Genomic DNA, 17,046 nt, shown 5'->3' with positions numbered 1-17,046 from the left:
ATGTGTCATGAATAAATTGTCATCATTAATCAAGTGATGCCTTAATCCTTCTTTGGATTGATTAAATAATCAGAATAGGACCATAATTAAGACTAAATTTATAAGAAAATAATATAAATAAACAGTGTTGCTGGGTTGTAAATTCGTGTTGTTTGTTTTTGTCACCCACTTTAGGAATTCGCTACATTCGAAGTTTTGTCGTTAGATGGCAGTGCATCTTTTTATTTACTACTAAAGTGTTTCTTGTATTATTTAAGTAGTTCTGTGTTTGTTCAGCTCTTCAGACAGTTTATTTAGTTAGAGAACTAATCTTCCTGAATTGTAGAGTGTGAAGTACAGTCACGATTAAAAAGAATGACACCCTCTACCAAACGGTCTGTATAGCTAAAGTCCGATTAAAATCCTTTAGGGCATAAATTTCAACAAACATGTTAGTTTACGTACTGTTCAGCAAATTTGCACGTAATATCCAACTAGTTGATAAACTAGCCAAGCGTACATATTAACTGTATCACATCGAAGAGATTTGTAGGCGCGGTTTTAGGCGTGTTATCCTTTTTGATTGTGACTGTACTTCGTTGTAGTTAAGTGTTTCTTATTCCCACACTTACTACAGTTTTTTGGTTTCAGTATTCAATAGAATCAATGGTAATGCTTTAACCATGTGTTATCGTAGCACTAGAGCACTGTCTTTAATCTACAATAGAACTTCGTGCTGGATAAAGAACTGAGATTTTTAAACATGAGCTATGTCATTGCTTGTTGAAGGTGTTTGAAGAAAGCTGATGGAGACTGAGTTTCTCTGTGAGATATGTTTTTGTTTAAGACAACAAAACGAAATACCCAGTTGTTGACAAACTTCATAGCACATATTTCACATATAAAGTTATTAATCTCTCTATGTTTTTTCCTCCAAAATGGAAGAGGTTGTATTTTTGTTAGAAAACGTGCTATCTGAAGTTCTACATAATACGAATATATCCTATTACCAGATGTGGTTTTGAACTACAATTTTGTTTATGTTTATCGCATTATTATTTAAGTTAATTTAAATTTGTTGCTTCGTCTTAGTCCGGATCTTCGCCTTGGGTTTTTCTTAAAGAGTTGTTATTTAATTAATTAGTTTAGTTAGTTAGTTATTTAGTCTATTTTTGATGCTGTAATAGAAATTGTTTCTAAAGTGACCGAAACAATCGAAAAAGTGTAGATATGTGTTATGAACTTATGAATGTTCTGAAATCGCATAATCATTAATTAGGGACACTACCTGGAAGAAGATAAAGGGTGTTATCTAAAAAGTGCCGTATTTATTTATTCCACCATTTGCAGCCTTAAAACATCGAAAAAATTTAGCGATTATCTGTTTTTTATATTGTTTTGGTTCGTTCTAGGTTTTTTCTTTTTTTACAAATATTTTTCCAACCCACGATCTCACGCGCTTTTGCGGCCTTTTTCTTCTTATTTTTCCTGAACTTTTGCATTCAGTAGTTGTTTGCTGTCGTTCTATTCAAATGTCCACACCAACTGAACCACATTTTTTCTATAAAATTTGTCATTTGTATAATTTCGAGTTTTTCTCTTATTTTGACTACTTTGTATTTTATGCATCAGTGAATTCTGGTACTATTTTTTTGTTTACTCTTTTTTACCAATATATCCAAGACTCTTCTGTGGTACGTTATCAAACACTTCTTTAAGATCTATGAATACTAAATAGACTTGCTTCCATGTTTGAATGTTTTGCTCTTTATCTACTTGCACATTTTTACCTGCCAATTATGGTTCTCAGCGGTTCTTAATTTGCTTTCGATTATTATTTGTTCGTAGATCTTTAATGATACTCTTAGTAAAGTTATTCCTCTATAGTTTTTACTGACTGACGATTTATTATTTTTCTCCGCTCCTGTCCTTCAAGTACTTTTTCTTTGCTCTATGTCATACACGATAATGAACGATGAAAAAAAAAGAAGGTAAAGAGACCACGCTTTATCATCCCCATTTTGTTAGTTTATCTCCATTTTTTTAATAATTTTTAATGGAATTTTATCATGACTTGCTTCTTAATGACCTTATTCAACTCTTGTTATATTATGTCAGTTTTCTGTACCTCTGTTCCCTCTTTTCTAGCTTATTTCGCTTCTTTCTTTCTATTTGATCATAGTAGTTCTTGGAAGTATTTTTTCCATCTGTACATTAGATTCGGTCAGGTTACTTTTTATTTTATTTTATTTGAAACCATTTTAAAAAACCCTCGGTTTAAGTTGCTTTTCGCCTAATCATCGTGAATAAATTACTCCAAACACTACACCAAGTGCGTTGAAAAACTATAGGCTAACGGACTAGTATGGCAACATAATGTACAAATTGCTTTTGAACTACTATTTCAAAATTTGACAACAAATCTTTTGTTGCATTAGTTGAAATCACAATTTCAACGTAATTTAGGAAGAGTTCGTGTCAAAGCCGTTGAATATTTTTGTAGAGGAATGTTGGTTCAGCACAATTAGCGCCTAAATGTGTGGAATGAAAGAAAGGAAAGGTAAAAAAGGGTAATAACGAGGTGATTGCCGTGCGCGAGCCGGCCTGAGCAAATACCGGTTAGATTTAAAAATGGTGTGTAACGAGGCCATCAATAGCGCTTACAAAATTCGCGCGAAATAAATAAAGGATAATAGAAATAGCCGTCGGGCATATAGAGGCGTTATTTAAAAAATAGCGTCGAGCTGTGTCCGGTATTTATTTATATTTAGCGTTCGGAATCTAAAGTTATGGCCGTATCCGGCGCTTAGTCCAATAAATTATCAGATTTATGTTCGGCCGCGATACCCACTTTGGAGTTCATTTTGTCTGTAATCAGATCGTTTGTTCAGTAACAGTTAACAGCCTCGTGGGTTGTTTTCTTTCCGGCTCTTTTGTGCGGAAAAGTAAGCGGCTTAGTTTCGATTTGGCTCGGCGTGAAATGAAAAAGCTTTGTTTCGGATTCCTTAATAAGCTTATCCTTTCGAGGAGTGAGGCGGCGAAAAATCGCGCGTGATTCGAGGGAATGTTTAAATCATGGCGCGTTTGACGGCCGAAATAAATAATTTGCCGCGAAATCTCGAAGCTATTATTTAAGTCGGAAATAAAATTACGGAATTACATTTAACGTCACGTACGAGTATTTATCAATTAAACTCGTCGAGACCCGGCCAGAATGCAATAACAGCCCGGGCACTAAATCATTTCGAATGCAATACACTTTGTTTCATTTTTCAATTATCTCAAGGTCTACGTGAGGCTCGTCGCGGAAGGAGCGTTTTGTGTTTTAAAAAAGGGCTTTTGTTGATCATCGCCCGAGGCTTTTTCGCCGAGATAATGAAAAGTACATGCTGTACAGAGAGACAAAAGCGGACGTAATGCCTTTAGAGTAAAATAATTAAGGGCCGGACCGCCTCCATTACGTAAGGAAGCAACTTGTGGAAAAGTTGAATTGGATTTTAAATTTTAATTGGCCAACAAAAACACTTTTTTTCCTCGGCTCTTTAACGAAATTCGCCAAACCGCAACACCCATCTGTTTTCATTTAAGGCCGAAATTAATTATCGCAGAGGTGAAGAAGCCGAACTGAGATTTACTTTATTAATTACGTATCAGTTTTGAAAGGGCAAACTTCGATTTGCCGAGTCTGCTTCTGAACGGCCATTATTACAGTCTGCCTCAATCAAACTCTAATTTAATTCGCATATAAACTTGATAATATCACGACTCGATGGCCGGAGTTGCCATAAGCAGAAGGGCTTTCGGCTCCTAATGTACATTTTTACATAAAAGCTCCGCTGTTTCCTATTTATGCATAAAATTGCGATTTGTTTTCGGACCTTATCACAACAGCTCTCAACAATATTGAAATTATCGAAGAAGAAATGAAAACGGACAAGCATCCAATTTACATGTCAATAAGGCATTATTTTTCGCTGTTATGGCCCGAGAGGGAATTCCGTATTTTAAACAAACACAAGGAATGTTTATAACTCGGACGCCCCCGAAGGAAATTCAGACGAACCCCAGATAAACAGAAATTGTTTGAAATCCCGAATTTTATTACTCTTTTTAAATATTTTCTTAGTCTATTTAGAACGATTCCCGATGGCATCATTCAAACGTATGTTAACACAATCGAATTTTCTTGTCGAAACCGAATTTATTCAATGTTTATATTACCTTTATGCACTTTTGTTATTGGTTTTATAACTGCTATTAGCTGACCTAGTTTCACGAATTTATGGAACAAGAATCCAGCAAAACAAGGCGAAATTTAATTACGACCGTATTTTTTCCTCGCAAATTAAAAAAGAGGAAACGTTGCGATGACTTGAAGCAACAAGGGCAAATTAGGTTTTCTGAGCGTAAAATTGCACAAGATTACGATTTTAGCGACACAAATCCAGACAACTAAGCAGCTTTAGAATTATTGACTGTGATTTAGTCAGTTTTTACCAAAGAGTTTTAACTGTTTGGACAGTCGGTTCACTTCAGAAATCTTAAGAGAAAAATTCATTCGAATTCAGTAAAAATTTGCCATTCCCAAACCAAGTTTTATGGATACTGCATTTGTCCATAACTCCAGAATATTTAATTTTAATTTTTTTTTAATTCCTAAAATTAAAATACAATTTCCTCTCATCAATCAATTATTTTTTATTTAAACTGCTTTGACTTTTTCTAGTCTAAAAACTAAAATAATTAGAGCTTTAAGATGGACTTTATTATACTTTTCAAAGAAGACTGCTTGGGATTTTCTTTCTCGGAATATTCTCATAACGAAAAAAATCAAGTGCTTTGTATGGTCTATGCATATCTAAAGGTTAGGATGTGAAACGACGTTCAACTAAAACGTTCCCGCCCTCGATAGTTCCGTTAATGTTGCCAGAGAGCGCAATTGTTTCTTATTCTTTAAGTTTCCAGATAAATGAATTTGAAAATTATTACATTTGTACAACGGTTAACCCATAGCTGACAAAAAGTATACATACAAATAGAGCATTGAATTTTCAATAATAAATAAAGCTTAATCATATTGCAAAAATTTTATCGTAAACTGTTTTAAAAAAAAAAACAAACTTTGAACAATCTCCGCCCCATATTTTTCGAAACGCTGCGAATATGGTTACAGATACAAGAAAAATGATAGGAAGAAAGTTGTAGAGAATTAAATTTTCTATAAAAAAGTCAGCGAGACCATACCTTTATCTTCATCCATTTAGGCCACAAAGTCGTTCAAAGACGCTCAGGCGACGGATTTGCTTCATTTGGTGGGTGCCCAAGTACTGTAGAGTTAATTTATACCTAAACCGTTGAAGATAGAAGTATGGTGTCGCAGACTTTTTTGTAGAAAATTTAATTCTCTACAACTTTGTTTCTTACACTTTTTTTATATCTCCAACCGTATTTGCAGCGTTCGCAAAAATATAAGGTGAAACGCAAATTAATAATTCTAACCGAAAATTCTTTGTGCACCGTCGCATATTTATCAAAACGCTAGGAATTCGGTTAAAGATACAAAAAAGTGTAAGAAACAAAGTTGTAGAGAATTAAATTTCTTATATAACCATCTGCGACACCATATTTCTATCTTTTACAGTTTGGATGTAAATTAACTTTGCGTTATTTGACCACCGATAAAATGAAACGAATCCGACGCTTCAGCGTCTTTGAACGTCATAAGTTCCTAAACCGTTGACAATACAGATTTTTTTAAAGAAAATTTAATTCTAAGCAATTTTTTTCTGGACATTTTTTTTTATTTTTTTTATAATGTTTAACCGTATCCACAGCGTCTTGAATAATACGGGGCCAAATGCAAATTTTAAATAATTTTTCTCTCATATTTCTTATGAAAATTTTTGCCAGTTTCTCTGTCTTTAATGAGTACAAAACTCACCGTTTCTGCATTTGTTTCCAAGTAATAAGTAAATTAGTTGGATTTAAATTAATTTAAAACGATTTGTCGCTGAGACGATATAACGCTCAAAGCGCCCTCATTTTTCTTCTGCCGTACTATTTTTTTGAGTTCAGAAATCTTGCGATTTTGTATATCGATCGTTTCGTCTCCTATGTTATAGTTTTCCGTAGTATGGTAATAATGGAGCATTTCTCGTACCATTCGAAGTTTTAAAGTAAATACGTCACTTAGATTCTTCATAGTATTTTTCATAAGAATTACTAAAACAGCAAATAGCTGTGAGCTATTCTTGCAAGATTTAACGATTCTGTTATGGCACTTATGACTTTGGTCGTCCTACAACTTCCACGCTTTTGCACTTCTTTTTAAATAAATTGCCAGAAATTTTTGGAACTGTGCAATTCAGTAAAGTGAAAATAAAATGCGTTGCACAATTTTGTGAATTTTCTGAAAATTTCGGGAGACCAGAATTAGAAACTCGTCTCACTTAAGTAAGACATTTATTAAAGAGAATCGCTTATTTTCCATTGTTGTAAGACAAGACCTTGGGGACTTCGAAGTATAGCAACAAGGGTTTGTGTTGCTAAACAGTCATCAAGATTTATAATAACACGGATAATAATACTATTTTTGGCCGTTTTCCAATAGTTATTCGTGTCGTTGATCTATTATTCGCGTGTTGTGTTTTTTGTTTTGTTTGTGTTTTTCTCTTTTTGTTGACTTCGTTAATTGTGTTTTCAATAACCGTGGATTGAAAATTTCCACCGAATAAATATTCCGAGTTATAGGAAAAGTTTGTGTTGTAAGGCAATAAGACGAATAATTAACAAAGAAGTTTAAGGAATCTTAATTCCGTTAAGAAACAATCCGGAAAATTAACCGGAAAGCGTTAAAAATTCACGAAGCAAAAGGAATCGAGTCTCGGTAATTTCAGATAAGTGTTTGCATGTTTAACCTTCGTCTGTACATTGCATAAATTAATATTAAAGCAGAAATGCAACGTTTGAGCAAAAATTTTATTAAAATAGACGAAACGACGGATTTATGGCGACAGATGTGTGCGTTCGTTATTTTAATACGAAATTATTATTGAAACTGCCGCCTGCAAATCCTCGTAAAAACAATTATTTTCAGTTTAGTCGTATTGTCCTTTTGTGTGGATTTTCATCGCTCTCACTCCGCGTTAAAACCGTTTAAATTTACGCAACTCTATGGAATCTTTAATTAGCATTTTCGTGCTTTCGTGATTAATACGGCCCCATGTCGAGCTTATGCCCAATATATCTTTCAGTCTTGCCACATTTCTCGTTTTGTTTTTCTTGCGAAATTACTTCCCTTGAACGTAATGACATAGTTTTTCCCGAAAAAATTCGGGACAATTAATTCGCAGCGACAACGAGAGTCGTTCACAGAGCTTCGCGTCGATGAAATTTGAATTTGAAAAAGTGGCCGAGCGATTAAAACACGAAATAGGAGGAATATAATTCGAAATCGATGAAGTAATAAATCGTGTTCGATTTGAGGGGTCGCTCTCTGTGGTGGTATTTATTGCGACATCGGGATCGAAGTGGATTTTTTTCGTCGGTCAAAACAAATTTAAAGATTAACGGCGGGGTCAGGCGAAGGGTTAACGAGGGTGGCTGGCAATAACAATAATATTTTAATCGATCTGTGGCAACGTTTCCTCATTTCTGCCACCGATGAATATGCATAGGTAGATTTATTTTACAGTTAATTACAGTTTTGCAATGCAAATTTATTGTACACTTCTATATTTAGGTTAAGATAGACGTTATTGTGTTGTGTTTCATATTTCGATAACACTAGTAACAAAGACTCGCTGCTTAATGCCTGACTTGAATTTATTACAATATGAAATTTCATAATTCATAACAACGGTAATTTACATGTACGGTGTACATACGACCGACTGTAAATAAATTATTTAATTATCACTCAACTCGTGGCCCTAATTTATGACCAGTTCTCGTGCTCATATTGTCATCGAAAAATTGCTCTCTTAATAATTCACTTTTCTTTTTAAACAGCCATCAGATTACGACTGCAACAATTATTAAAACCCATTTATAACGCGAGGAATTTTATTTTTATTATTTGCAGTTAGACATTTTTACGATTCGAAAAGAACAATAACTAGAGATGTTAACTTTCAAACTTCATAAATTATCCCCAATATAATTAAAGTTTACAATCATTATTTCGCGAACGTACGCGACCAATGATATTTCTTCAATTTTAATTAAAACACCAGTTTTACCAACATGATTTATTAATGTTCTCGCTGACCCACACACGCCAACACGCAGTACTACCAACTGGTGGTAAAAATGAATTATTCGTGATATTTTTATGAGACACGCAAATGGATCTTGAAAGCGCGAAGCTGAGCTCTTCAACAGCTGATCGAATAACGTACAGGGTGCTCCAAGTTTCACCGACAGACAAGAAATAAATAATGTCAGGAGCGAATAGACGTTTGTTTGCAATTAACTTAATGAGGCGTAAGAACAAATCTTTATATGGCAAATAGTTCCACCCTGTAACTCTGTGTCACTTGCGGAAATTAGGTTTTAAAGACCGCGTTAAACCCATGAAAAACACAAAAGAGTATGTTTCTAATTTATTTTTTCCCAAAATCTGTCGAAATAATCAAGTTTCTACTTGAACAACGTGATAAAATCGATTTTTTTAGTTGAAAAAACCTACTTAAAAGCTTACAAATCGCAAAAGTAATGCCATTTTCATTTCAAATCCACGACTTGTAACTTATTTTTGTCAGAAAGTTTGCCAAATAATTTGCATTTCTGTGGCAGATAACAAACTTACACTGTCGGAATCCGCAAAGATTATTTTATTGTGGACAAAAATTATAATTTTTCGGCTCAGCTTTAGCGAGATCTCGAAGAAACACTGAGTTTTTAGTGGAAAACATGCTTAGCTGCCCAGAAAAGGCAAAAATAAAATAACTTTTACTTAATAATTCAATGATTTTTAGCGAAATCTGTTTCCATAATCGAGTTTCTACTTGGTCTAATTTAGTGATTTTTCGATCCTGCTTTTGTAATATTTCGCGGGAAAACTGAGTTCTTAGGTCAAAAAAGTGCTTAAACATTTCAAAACGGTAAAAGAATCACATCATTTTTTCAATTTCTTGTTGGATTTTCTTGGGGTGGAAATAACGAAAACAAAGTTTAAAAAACCCGACACACCAAACGTTTATTAAAAAACAACGCGTTTCAACCACAAACTGGTCATTCTCAGGTGAGAATATAAAGCAAACTTTGTTTTATTTGACCATTTTTTCAGCTTAGTTTTATCAAAATTTTGTCAAATAGTTGTTCTTTTGGACAACTGATTTTTTCTTTAATGAGCTTATTCGTTGGAAAGTGCTGTAGATTAATTATTTTTGACGAAATTCGTCTATACGTGAAAAACGTGATAAAACGTTCACACATAAGCGAATACGGTGTAATTTTTAATTAATTTAATGTTTTTTTAAACCAGATTTTGTGGCATTACACCAAGAAACTTAGTTTTTTAGAGAAAAAAAAAGGTACTGTAACTCTTGGAAATAACAAAAGTAATCCATTTTTAAATGCAATTCTGTGATTTGGAGCTGATTTTTGTCAAAATTTGACCACACATTTTCGTTTCTGGCGGAAAAACTCCCTAAAATTTTCGGAAAATACAAAAATTATATCATTTTTGTCACAATTTTGTACTTTTCTGGTGTGGCTTTGCATAAGTCTGACAAAAGAACTGATTTAGTGACATTTGACCTAGCTTTTGCGATATTTTGCGCTCAAAAAGTTACCTAAAAAAAATCAATGCATTTCTGACAAAAATCCAGACTAAACTCTTGGAATAGACAAAAATTATCCTTTCGACAAACTCGAAGGCAAAATTCACACAATTTTTGAACTAATTTTGTTTAGTTGTTTACGAATTATTTTTTCTTCTAATTGAAAAACGAACAAGATATCTATAAATGACCACAACAACACGTCTAATGCTTTAATTTTTTTAATCCTTTTCATACCGTGAATGAAAATGATTCGACATTATTTCAAGAGTTTGGGAATTAGTAAAAATGAAATAGAAAACTTTACTGTTTATTCATAAGAGTGACGTTTCGGGAACGGCCGTTCGCATCTTCAGACACTGATGTTATATACTAATTCGAAAGAATTGAAATTGAAATAATCACACTTACATAACTTCTTTAGTCACATGTTGAATATTAGATATAAGTAAAATTTGTTATAATTTAAAAGGGACATAAGAAATTTTTATAATTTTATTGCTTTAAAGTTTTTCTAGATCAAAATACATATCGTGTCGTACATGCGGCACTCGACTGAGCCTCGCGCCATATACCAGTGCATTGGAGCGTTTTTAACACGTGTAACATACATAACTATTTTGGAACTTTAGTTTTTCCCGTTTTGTTTCGTCCTCGCCTTTAAATAAAAAAAGTATTTTTTGATGACCAAAGCAAAAATAAATATTTCTTTTCTCTTGTAAAACATAAATTAAAAGCCTAAACGATTGAGAATAAATTACGCTACCATAAGATACTTCGATATTGTTCAAAATTTTTAAGGTATCCGTTTGAGACAAATTTTGGGAAAATTTTTACTTAAATTATTGGCGTATTTTCTACCGTAATTGATAAAATACAATTTTGGGAAGGTTGATAAAGTTTTTATTTGAAAATCTGAAAGCTCCAATAATTTTTGACAGGTTTTGGTAATTGGTGATCAGGTCAGAATTTGTTATTAAATATTTTAAACAATCTTAATTAATTCCCTGTCGTTTCAAGAATTAATTTATTTTTTTGCTCGACTAAAAATATTTATTTTTGCCTTGGAACTTGGAACTGGGAACACCCTGTACAACCGGTGCTCAAAGTTTCGCCCGAGGCCTCGTGTACAAGTTGGTCTTGAAGTGATGATGCAAACCAATGAATTAGTTTTTCGATTTTGTTTCAATTTTTCGCTCAATTTTCCCGCTCACAAACTAGATAAATTGAATTTTTCGCTCGGGCGGTTTCCATTCAGGTAAATAAATCGATCGCTTCGAAATCGGGGTGTTTGTTTGCTTTGGACACGTCGTTTCATGTCTGAATATTGCTAATTAATCCGTTTTCTCGTTTGCAGGAAATCGCAGCCATCCTTATCAGCTTCGATCGGCACGCAGAATGGCAGAGCAAGGAGGTCAAGATCAGGTACATTCCATATTCTCTTCTAATTTCAATAACTAAAAATAGATCGGTCGAACCTCTCATCGCTTGCATACTTTAACGCCTCGATCATTATCCCGACGGACGATTCTATATTTAGAAATCGTCGTATTTTTATCGTCGAATCGAAAGTTTTCTCGTAAAAATAGATCGCGCACACGAATACAATAATTTCATGATGGTTTTTTTGCTCCGTGATTAAGTTTGATTACTGGCTGAAATGCCACCTGCTCGAGGAGAGGAAAGCTCCGATTCTTTTGTCGGCGAGATTGGAAAAAGTTGAGTATTTAATTCGTCCGGAACTCGGCACCACATTCACTTCTGCAACCGTCTGCACTAAAGTCGAGGATTTAGAGGCAACGCTTTTCGATTTTAATTGCGATCAACTTGTAATTACGATTTAAATGCAATGTAAGTTTGTTCTTTATGGATTGTTCGGATTAATTAAAACAAGTTTAATTATGAGCGGTTTATTGCCCGAGCTTTAATTTTATCCAGAATCGGGGTTTATGGCCCCGACCATGCCTGCAACCTGCAACCAAAAAGATACTTTCATTATACAGGCTGTCCCATCGAATTTAAAAAGTCCATATTGACCTTTATATCTATGTATGTTAGAAAATCAATCTTTTTTTCGCAAAAGCCGTGTAGAATTAACTACACAGGTTGTTTCCGAAATTAGCTACAATAAAAACTTTTTTTAATAGAATCCCCTACATACATATTTTTGGATGTAGCTTTTAATAAGTAGCTAATAAGCCAAATTATTATTGGACGATTTTGTTTGGTCTTTTAACAATATTTGACTTGTTCAACGAAAACACGGACTTTTTAATAATCTATTAAATAAAAGCTAAGAATGCTCGAAAATTAGTATTTTCCCCACTTTAAAGAAGAAAGTGAAAACTTTAAAGATAATTTTTTCAGTCAGGAAGCTTAAAAAATGAAAGAGTTTGTTGCAAGTTGAACTTAAAATTTTAATTTTTGCTTCTCAAAACATTAACAGTTAAGTGTCTCTTCTGATTACTCTAAAGATAATTATTAACAATTGTTTCAGAAGTCGAAGATGAAATTTTCAGCTAAAAATACGCTTAATGTTACCCTTAAGTTATTATTCGTCATTTATTACTGTGAAATAACTATAATTTTAATATTAATGGCAAAGCTACGGATATCTAAAGGTTAGGATATGAAACGACGTACAAGTAAAACGTTACTGTTCTCGATAATTCTGTTAATGTCACCAGAGAGCGCCGTTGTTCTATTACCGTTTAAGTTTTCAGAGCAGTTAATTTGAAAACATATTTCTGTATGTATAATGGTTAAGACAAAGTAAACAGAAAAAGTACAGGCAGATAGAACATTAAATTTTCAATAGTAAAACATAAACGTAATGCAAAAATTTTATCGTGCACTATAATATTTAAAAAAAATTCAAACTTTTACCAATTTGCACTCTGTCTCATATTTTTCAAAACGCTGCAAATACAGTTATAGATGCAAGAACAATGTTAGGGAGAAAGTTGTAGAGAATTAAATTTCCTACAAAAAAGTCAGCGAGACCATACATTTATCTTCAACGGTTTAAGCCCCAAAGACGCTCAAAGACGCGTAAGCGACGGATTTTCTTCAATTTGCCGGTGGTTAAGTTTTGGGAAGTGATTTTATACCTAAACCGTTGAAGATAGAAATATGGAGTCGCGGACTTTTTGTACAAAATTTAATTCTCTATTACCTTATTCCTTACACTTTTTTATATCCTCAACCGTATGCCCAGCGTTTTGATAAATATGCGAAGGTGCGCAAAAAATGATCGCTTAGAAATATAAATTTGCATTCCACCTTATATTTTTTGCGAACGCTAGAAATACAGTTGAAGATACAAAAAAAAATTAAGGAACAAAATTGTAGAGAATTAAATTTTCTACAAAAAAAGTCCGCGACACCATATTTCTATCTTCAACGGTTTAGGTAGAAAATAACTTTTCAATATTGACCACCGGCAAAATGAAGCAAATCCGTCGCTTGAACCTTTGAATGACTTTGGAGCCTAAATGGTTAAAGTTAGGGATATGGTCTCACAGACATTTTTGTAGGAAATTTCATTCTCTACAATTTTCTTTGTAACATTTTTCTTGCATCTGTAATCGTATTCGCAGCGTTTTGAAAAATATAGGACAGAGTGCAAATTGGAAAACGTTTGAATTTTTTTTAAATATAGTTTAAGATACAATTTTTGCATTATTTTTATCTCCTGCTATTGAGAATTTACTGCTCTATCTGTCTGTATTTTTTATCAGCCTTGTGCTAACCGTTATTTAATTACAACTATTTTTATAAATTCATTGCTCTGAAAACTTGAACGGTAATGGAACAACTGCGCCTCTGGTGACAATAACGGATTTTACATGTACGTCGTTTTATATCCTAAGTTTTAGATATCCGTAGTATAAACTAACTTCTGGTTACTTGACCACCGGTAAAATGAACCGAATCCCTCGCTTCAGAGTCTTTTATCGTCTTTGGAGGCTAAACCGTTGTCTTATAAAGATATGGTCTTGCAGAGCAGATTTTTTTAAAGGAAATTAATTCTCTACAGCTTTCTTCTTAATATTTTTCTTGCATCTTTAGCCGTATACGCAACGTTTTAAAAAATACGGGACGAAGCGCAAATTTTCAATTTTAATTTTTTTTCATGTTTTTCATGAAAATTTTAGTCGTCGCACTTTCTCTTAATCTGTTAAAAATGCAAAGCTCAACATTTCTGCATTTTTTCCTAGTAATTAGTGAATTTGTTGGATTTAAATTAATTTAAAATGCTCGAGGTGCCCTCATTTTTACTCTACCGAACTATTTTTTATTGGGTTCAGAATATCTTGCGATTTTGTATCTCGTTTCGTCTCCTAAGTTATACCTAGTGCTTCGTACTTTTTGTGTAATATATTTTTTTAAAGCATATCTTTAAAAAAAAAAAAATTATTTCAAAAAGTAAGCAGAATCGACCAATACAAGTTTAGATCAATAATTTATAAAGCTTAGGAAATAAACAAATAAAATTTTGGATGTTTCATTAAAAAAACAAGTTTGTACGGTAGCTCATTTCTGTAGGTATATTTGAAAATAATTTTAGGTGATGCAGTGATTTAATAATAATGCAGGATATTTATTTTTCAATTATTTAAATGTTTGTATACTTCGTTCTGGACTAACATTTTCGGTATTTGCAAAAAAGTGCGCGAACTTGATGGTATTGATGAATATTTATTTCTTGGTGTTTTGTTTATTTGCAAGCTTTAAATTTAAATAAAAAATAAGCTTTGCTGTCGTCGCGCGGAAATCTGCGATTTTCCGCCGGAGTTAATAAGGCGGAAGCTCGCCGTCAAGTGAGACGATCACAGTCTGGAAAAAGTGTCTAGCTCGCGAATTTCCAACTTAAAATCGACTTTTAACAATTTCTATTCTATTTGTATTGTGTTGACGCGAATTCCGTCAAGTGTGAAATAAAATCGCATTTATTATTTAAATGTGCCTTCGACTCGGTACAGTGATTACATGGCGCATATTTTTGCAACTTTTCTCTTATATTTGTCTGGGAAAATTGTTTGTGCTGTTGCAGGCCGAAAAGCGGCTCGATGCTGCTCTACAGCAGGAAGAAAGTGAGGTATCGCAGGGACGGCTACTGCTGGAAGAAACGAAAAGATGGAAAGACGACGAGAGAGGATCACATGAAACTGAAAGTACAAGGAACGGAGGTGAGATTTTATCGTCGCAATCATCGATGTGCGAAATCGCAAATGAAAAGCTCGAATTTCTCTACATGGGGCTTAAAAAGCGTCAGATTCGTCATTAATTAGACCGCCGATAATCTCGAACAAAAGCCCACTCTCGAGAATGTCTGAATTGAAAGCTGGGGAGCTTTTGCGCGATTCGCTCTTTCGAATTAAACCAAATTAAAGGGTGTACACGTTTTATCTTGTAAAGGTGAACACACCGGATTTTTTCGGTGTTGGGGGAGCAATCCATAACCTAATAATGACGTATCGATTTTATAAATTAATCTCGTCCATTTGCATTTCACCAGTAGTTCAATCGGAAGCCGACGTTTCAGCTTTAGGGAAACACACGACCTGAATATATCTCTGTTTAAAATTCTATCGGAATGCCGAAATTATGTACATATTTGAAAGTAACGTTGAATAAACATGGAACCATCAATAATTGACGTTTCTAAAAATAACTCCACGAAGGTCCAACCGTACGACAGTCGCATCCGGGTATAATTTGCGGCAATTATGCAAGAAGCTATTTCAGAGCGTTTGCCTAAATTTATCGGCGACTCGTTGGCATTTTTTTGGAAAAATTCTAAATAGCACTAAATAATCGAGAATGAATCGTAAATAATTTCTTAAATGTTGGCCATTTTGAATGAGAACAAATTCGTGTTATAGTAGGCAATAAATTCTCAAAATAAATAGCTACATGTTTGTGTTTGTAAACACAACTGAACAAATAGTACGATTTAAAATATTAAATTAAATTGATTCAATTTTTGTATTGACATTTCGAAAACATAAATTGGAAAGTTGCCAGTAATCATCCACATGCTTCATACTTTTCATACAAAATTACGTTTCACATAAATTTAATGGTTTGAAGCATCTTCTAGGCCAATAAAATCGTGTAAATACTCAAAATAATACTTAATGAAGCGTTTTAAAATACTGTCTTCTTTTTTTTGGTACAACACGCTCCAGACATAATTGGAAGAAAAAGCTACTTTCTGTGCTATTAACTCTTTTCTTCAGCTTAGAGTAATCGGCTGATAACAGTGATAATAACACTGATAACTCAAAATAGTGGCGAATAGAAAATTGTGTTGCTTGTAACATGTAGTACATATTTTAATAAAAATTTGAGGGAAATGGCCTATTTTATTTCTTCCGATTAAACACTCAAAATACTGAAACAGTTAAAGAAAGGTCCTTAAAACAGTCAAAACTGCAAATTTTGCTATAATAGTTTCTGGATAAATATTTTACAACTTTTTATTATACAGGGTGGCCCAACTCAGCCCCCGTTTTTTATAGCTCAGTTATTGGTAAAGTTGTGACTTTTGATATTTTGTAGACATTATTTATATTCTAGAACGTATTTCAGGAAAATATTTTTGATTATACAGTGCATGCTATTTTTTAATGCTCATTAGGATGTCTTTCTAGATTCTTACATGTCTCAGTTTTTTTAATCGGTTCAGGGATTACTATTGTAGGCAATAATAATAATCGACTTGTTCTAAGTTCTATAAAGAGGTCAACAGTTTTTATTTGAGAAATATACAATGTATTCAAAAATGATTGTTCATCAAGTCACCTATGAAATTTGATCATAATGTGCTGGTTAGTTAAAAATGTGAATGTCTTCAAAGTGACATATTCATCAAAATAATGCAGAAAGACAGAATGCACAACAACAAAAATAACGAAATAAGAAAACAGAAATTAAGACAAACCCTATTCACTTGAAACAATTTCATCAAGAAATGCTACAACGGTGACTGAAAAGCTAACTATGAACTTTGAATGTCATAGTCAATTTGATGAACAACCATTTTTAAACACATTGTAAAATAACAAAAAAGTTCTCAAAGCAATAAACTAATTGATTTATACTGTTGGGAAATAAAAAAGGGTTCTATCGCAATTATTTTATTGAAGAAGTTAATAGAAAAATTGTTTTTCTCCTTTAAAAACCTGAAAAAGAGCCAATAATTTTTTTAGTTAGACAAATTTATGTTTTTCTACATTAAATAAGAATAATTGGTCTGAGATTTATTTCAAATTAA

The 17,046-nt window shown here is 33.1% G+C and overlaps 1 protein-coding gene across 12 annotated transcripts in view; it reads left to right on the top strand.

The window, feature by feature from the left end:
- The window catches only part of Camta (Calmodulin-binding transcription activator), a 219,397-nt gene that overhangs the window by 165,391 nt on the left and 36,960 nt on the right, over positions 1-17,046 (top strand). For all 12 annotated transcript variants that reach the window (XM_064355065.1, XM_064355060.1, XM_064355059.1 and 9 more), the window contains 2 exons: positions 11,122-11,189; positions 14,821-14,956. In XM_064355065.1, coding sequence (XP_064211135.1) covers positions 11,122-11,189; positions 14,821-14,956 — 204 coding nt within the window. The remainder of the gene's footprint in view (positions 1-11,121; positions 11,190-14,820; positions 14,957-17,046) is intronic.

The sequence above is a fragment of the Tribolium castaneum genome, chromosome 2, assembly GCF_031307605.1.
Source record: "Tribolium castaneum strain GA2 chromosome 2, icTriCast1.1, whole genome shotgun sequence".
Lineage (NCBI taxonomy): Eukaryota > Metazoa > Arthropoda > Insecta > Coleoptera > Tenebrionidae > Tribolium > Tribolium castaneum.
Note: the sequence above shows the minus strand (reverse complement) of the source record. Positions and strands in the feature narration are given on the sequence as shown.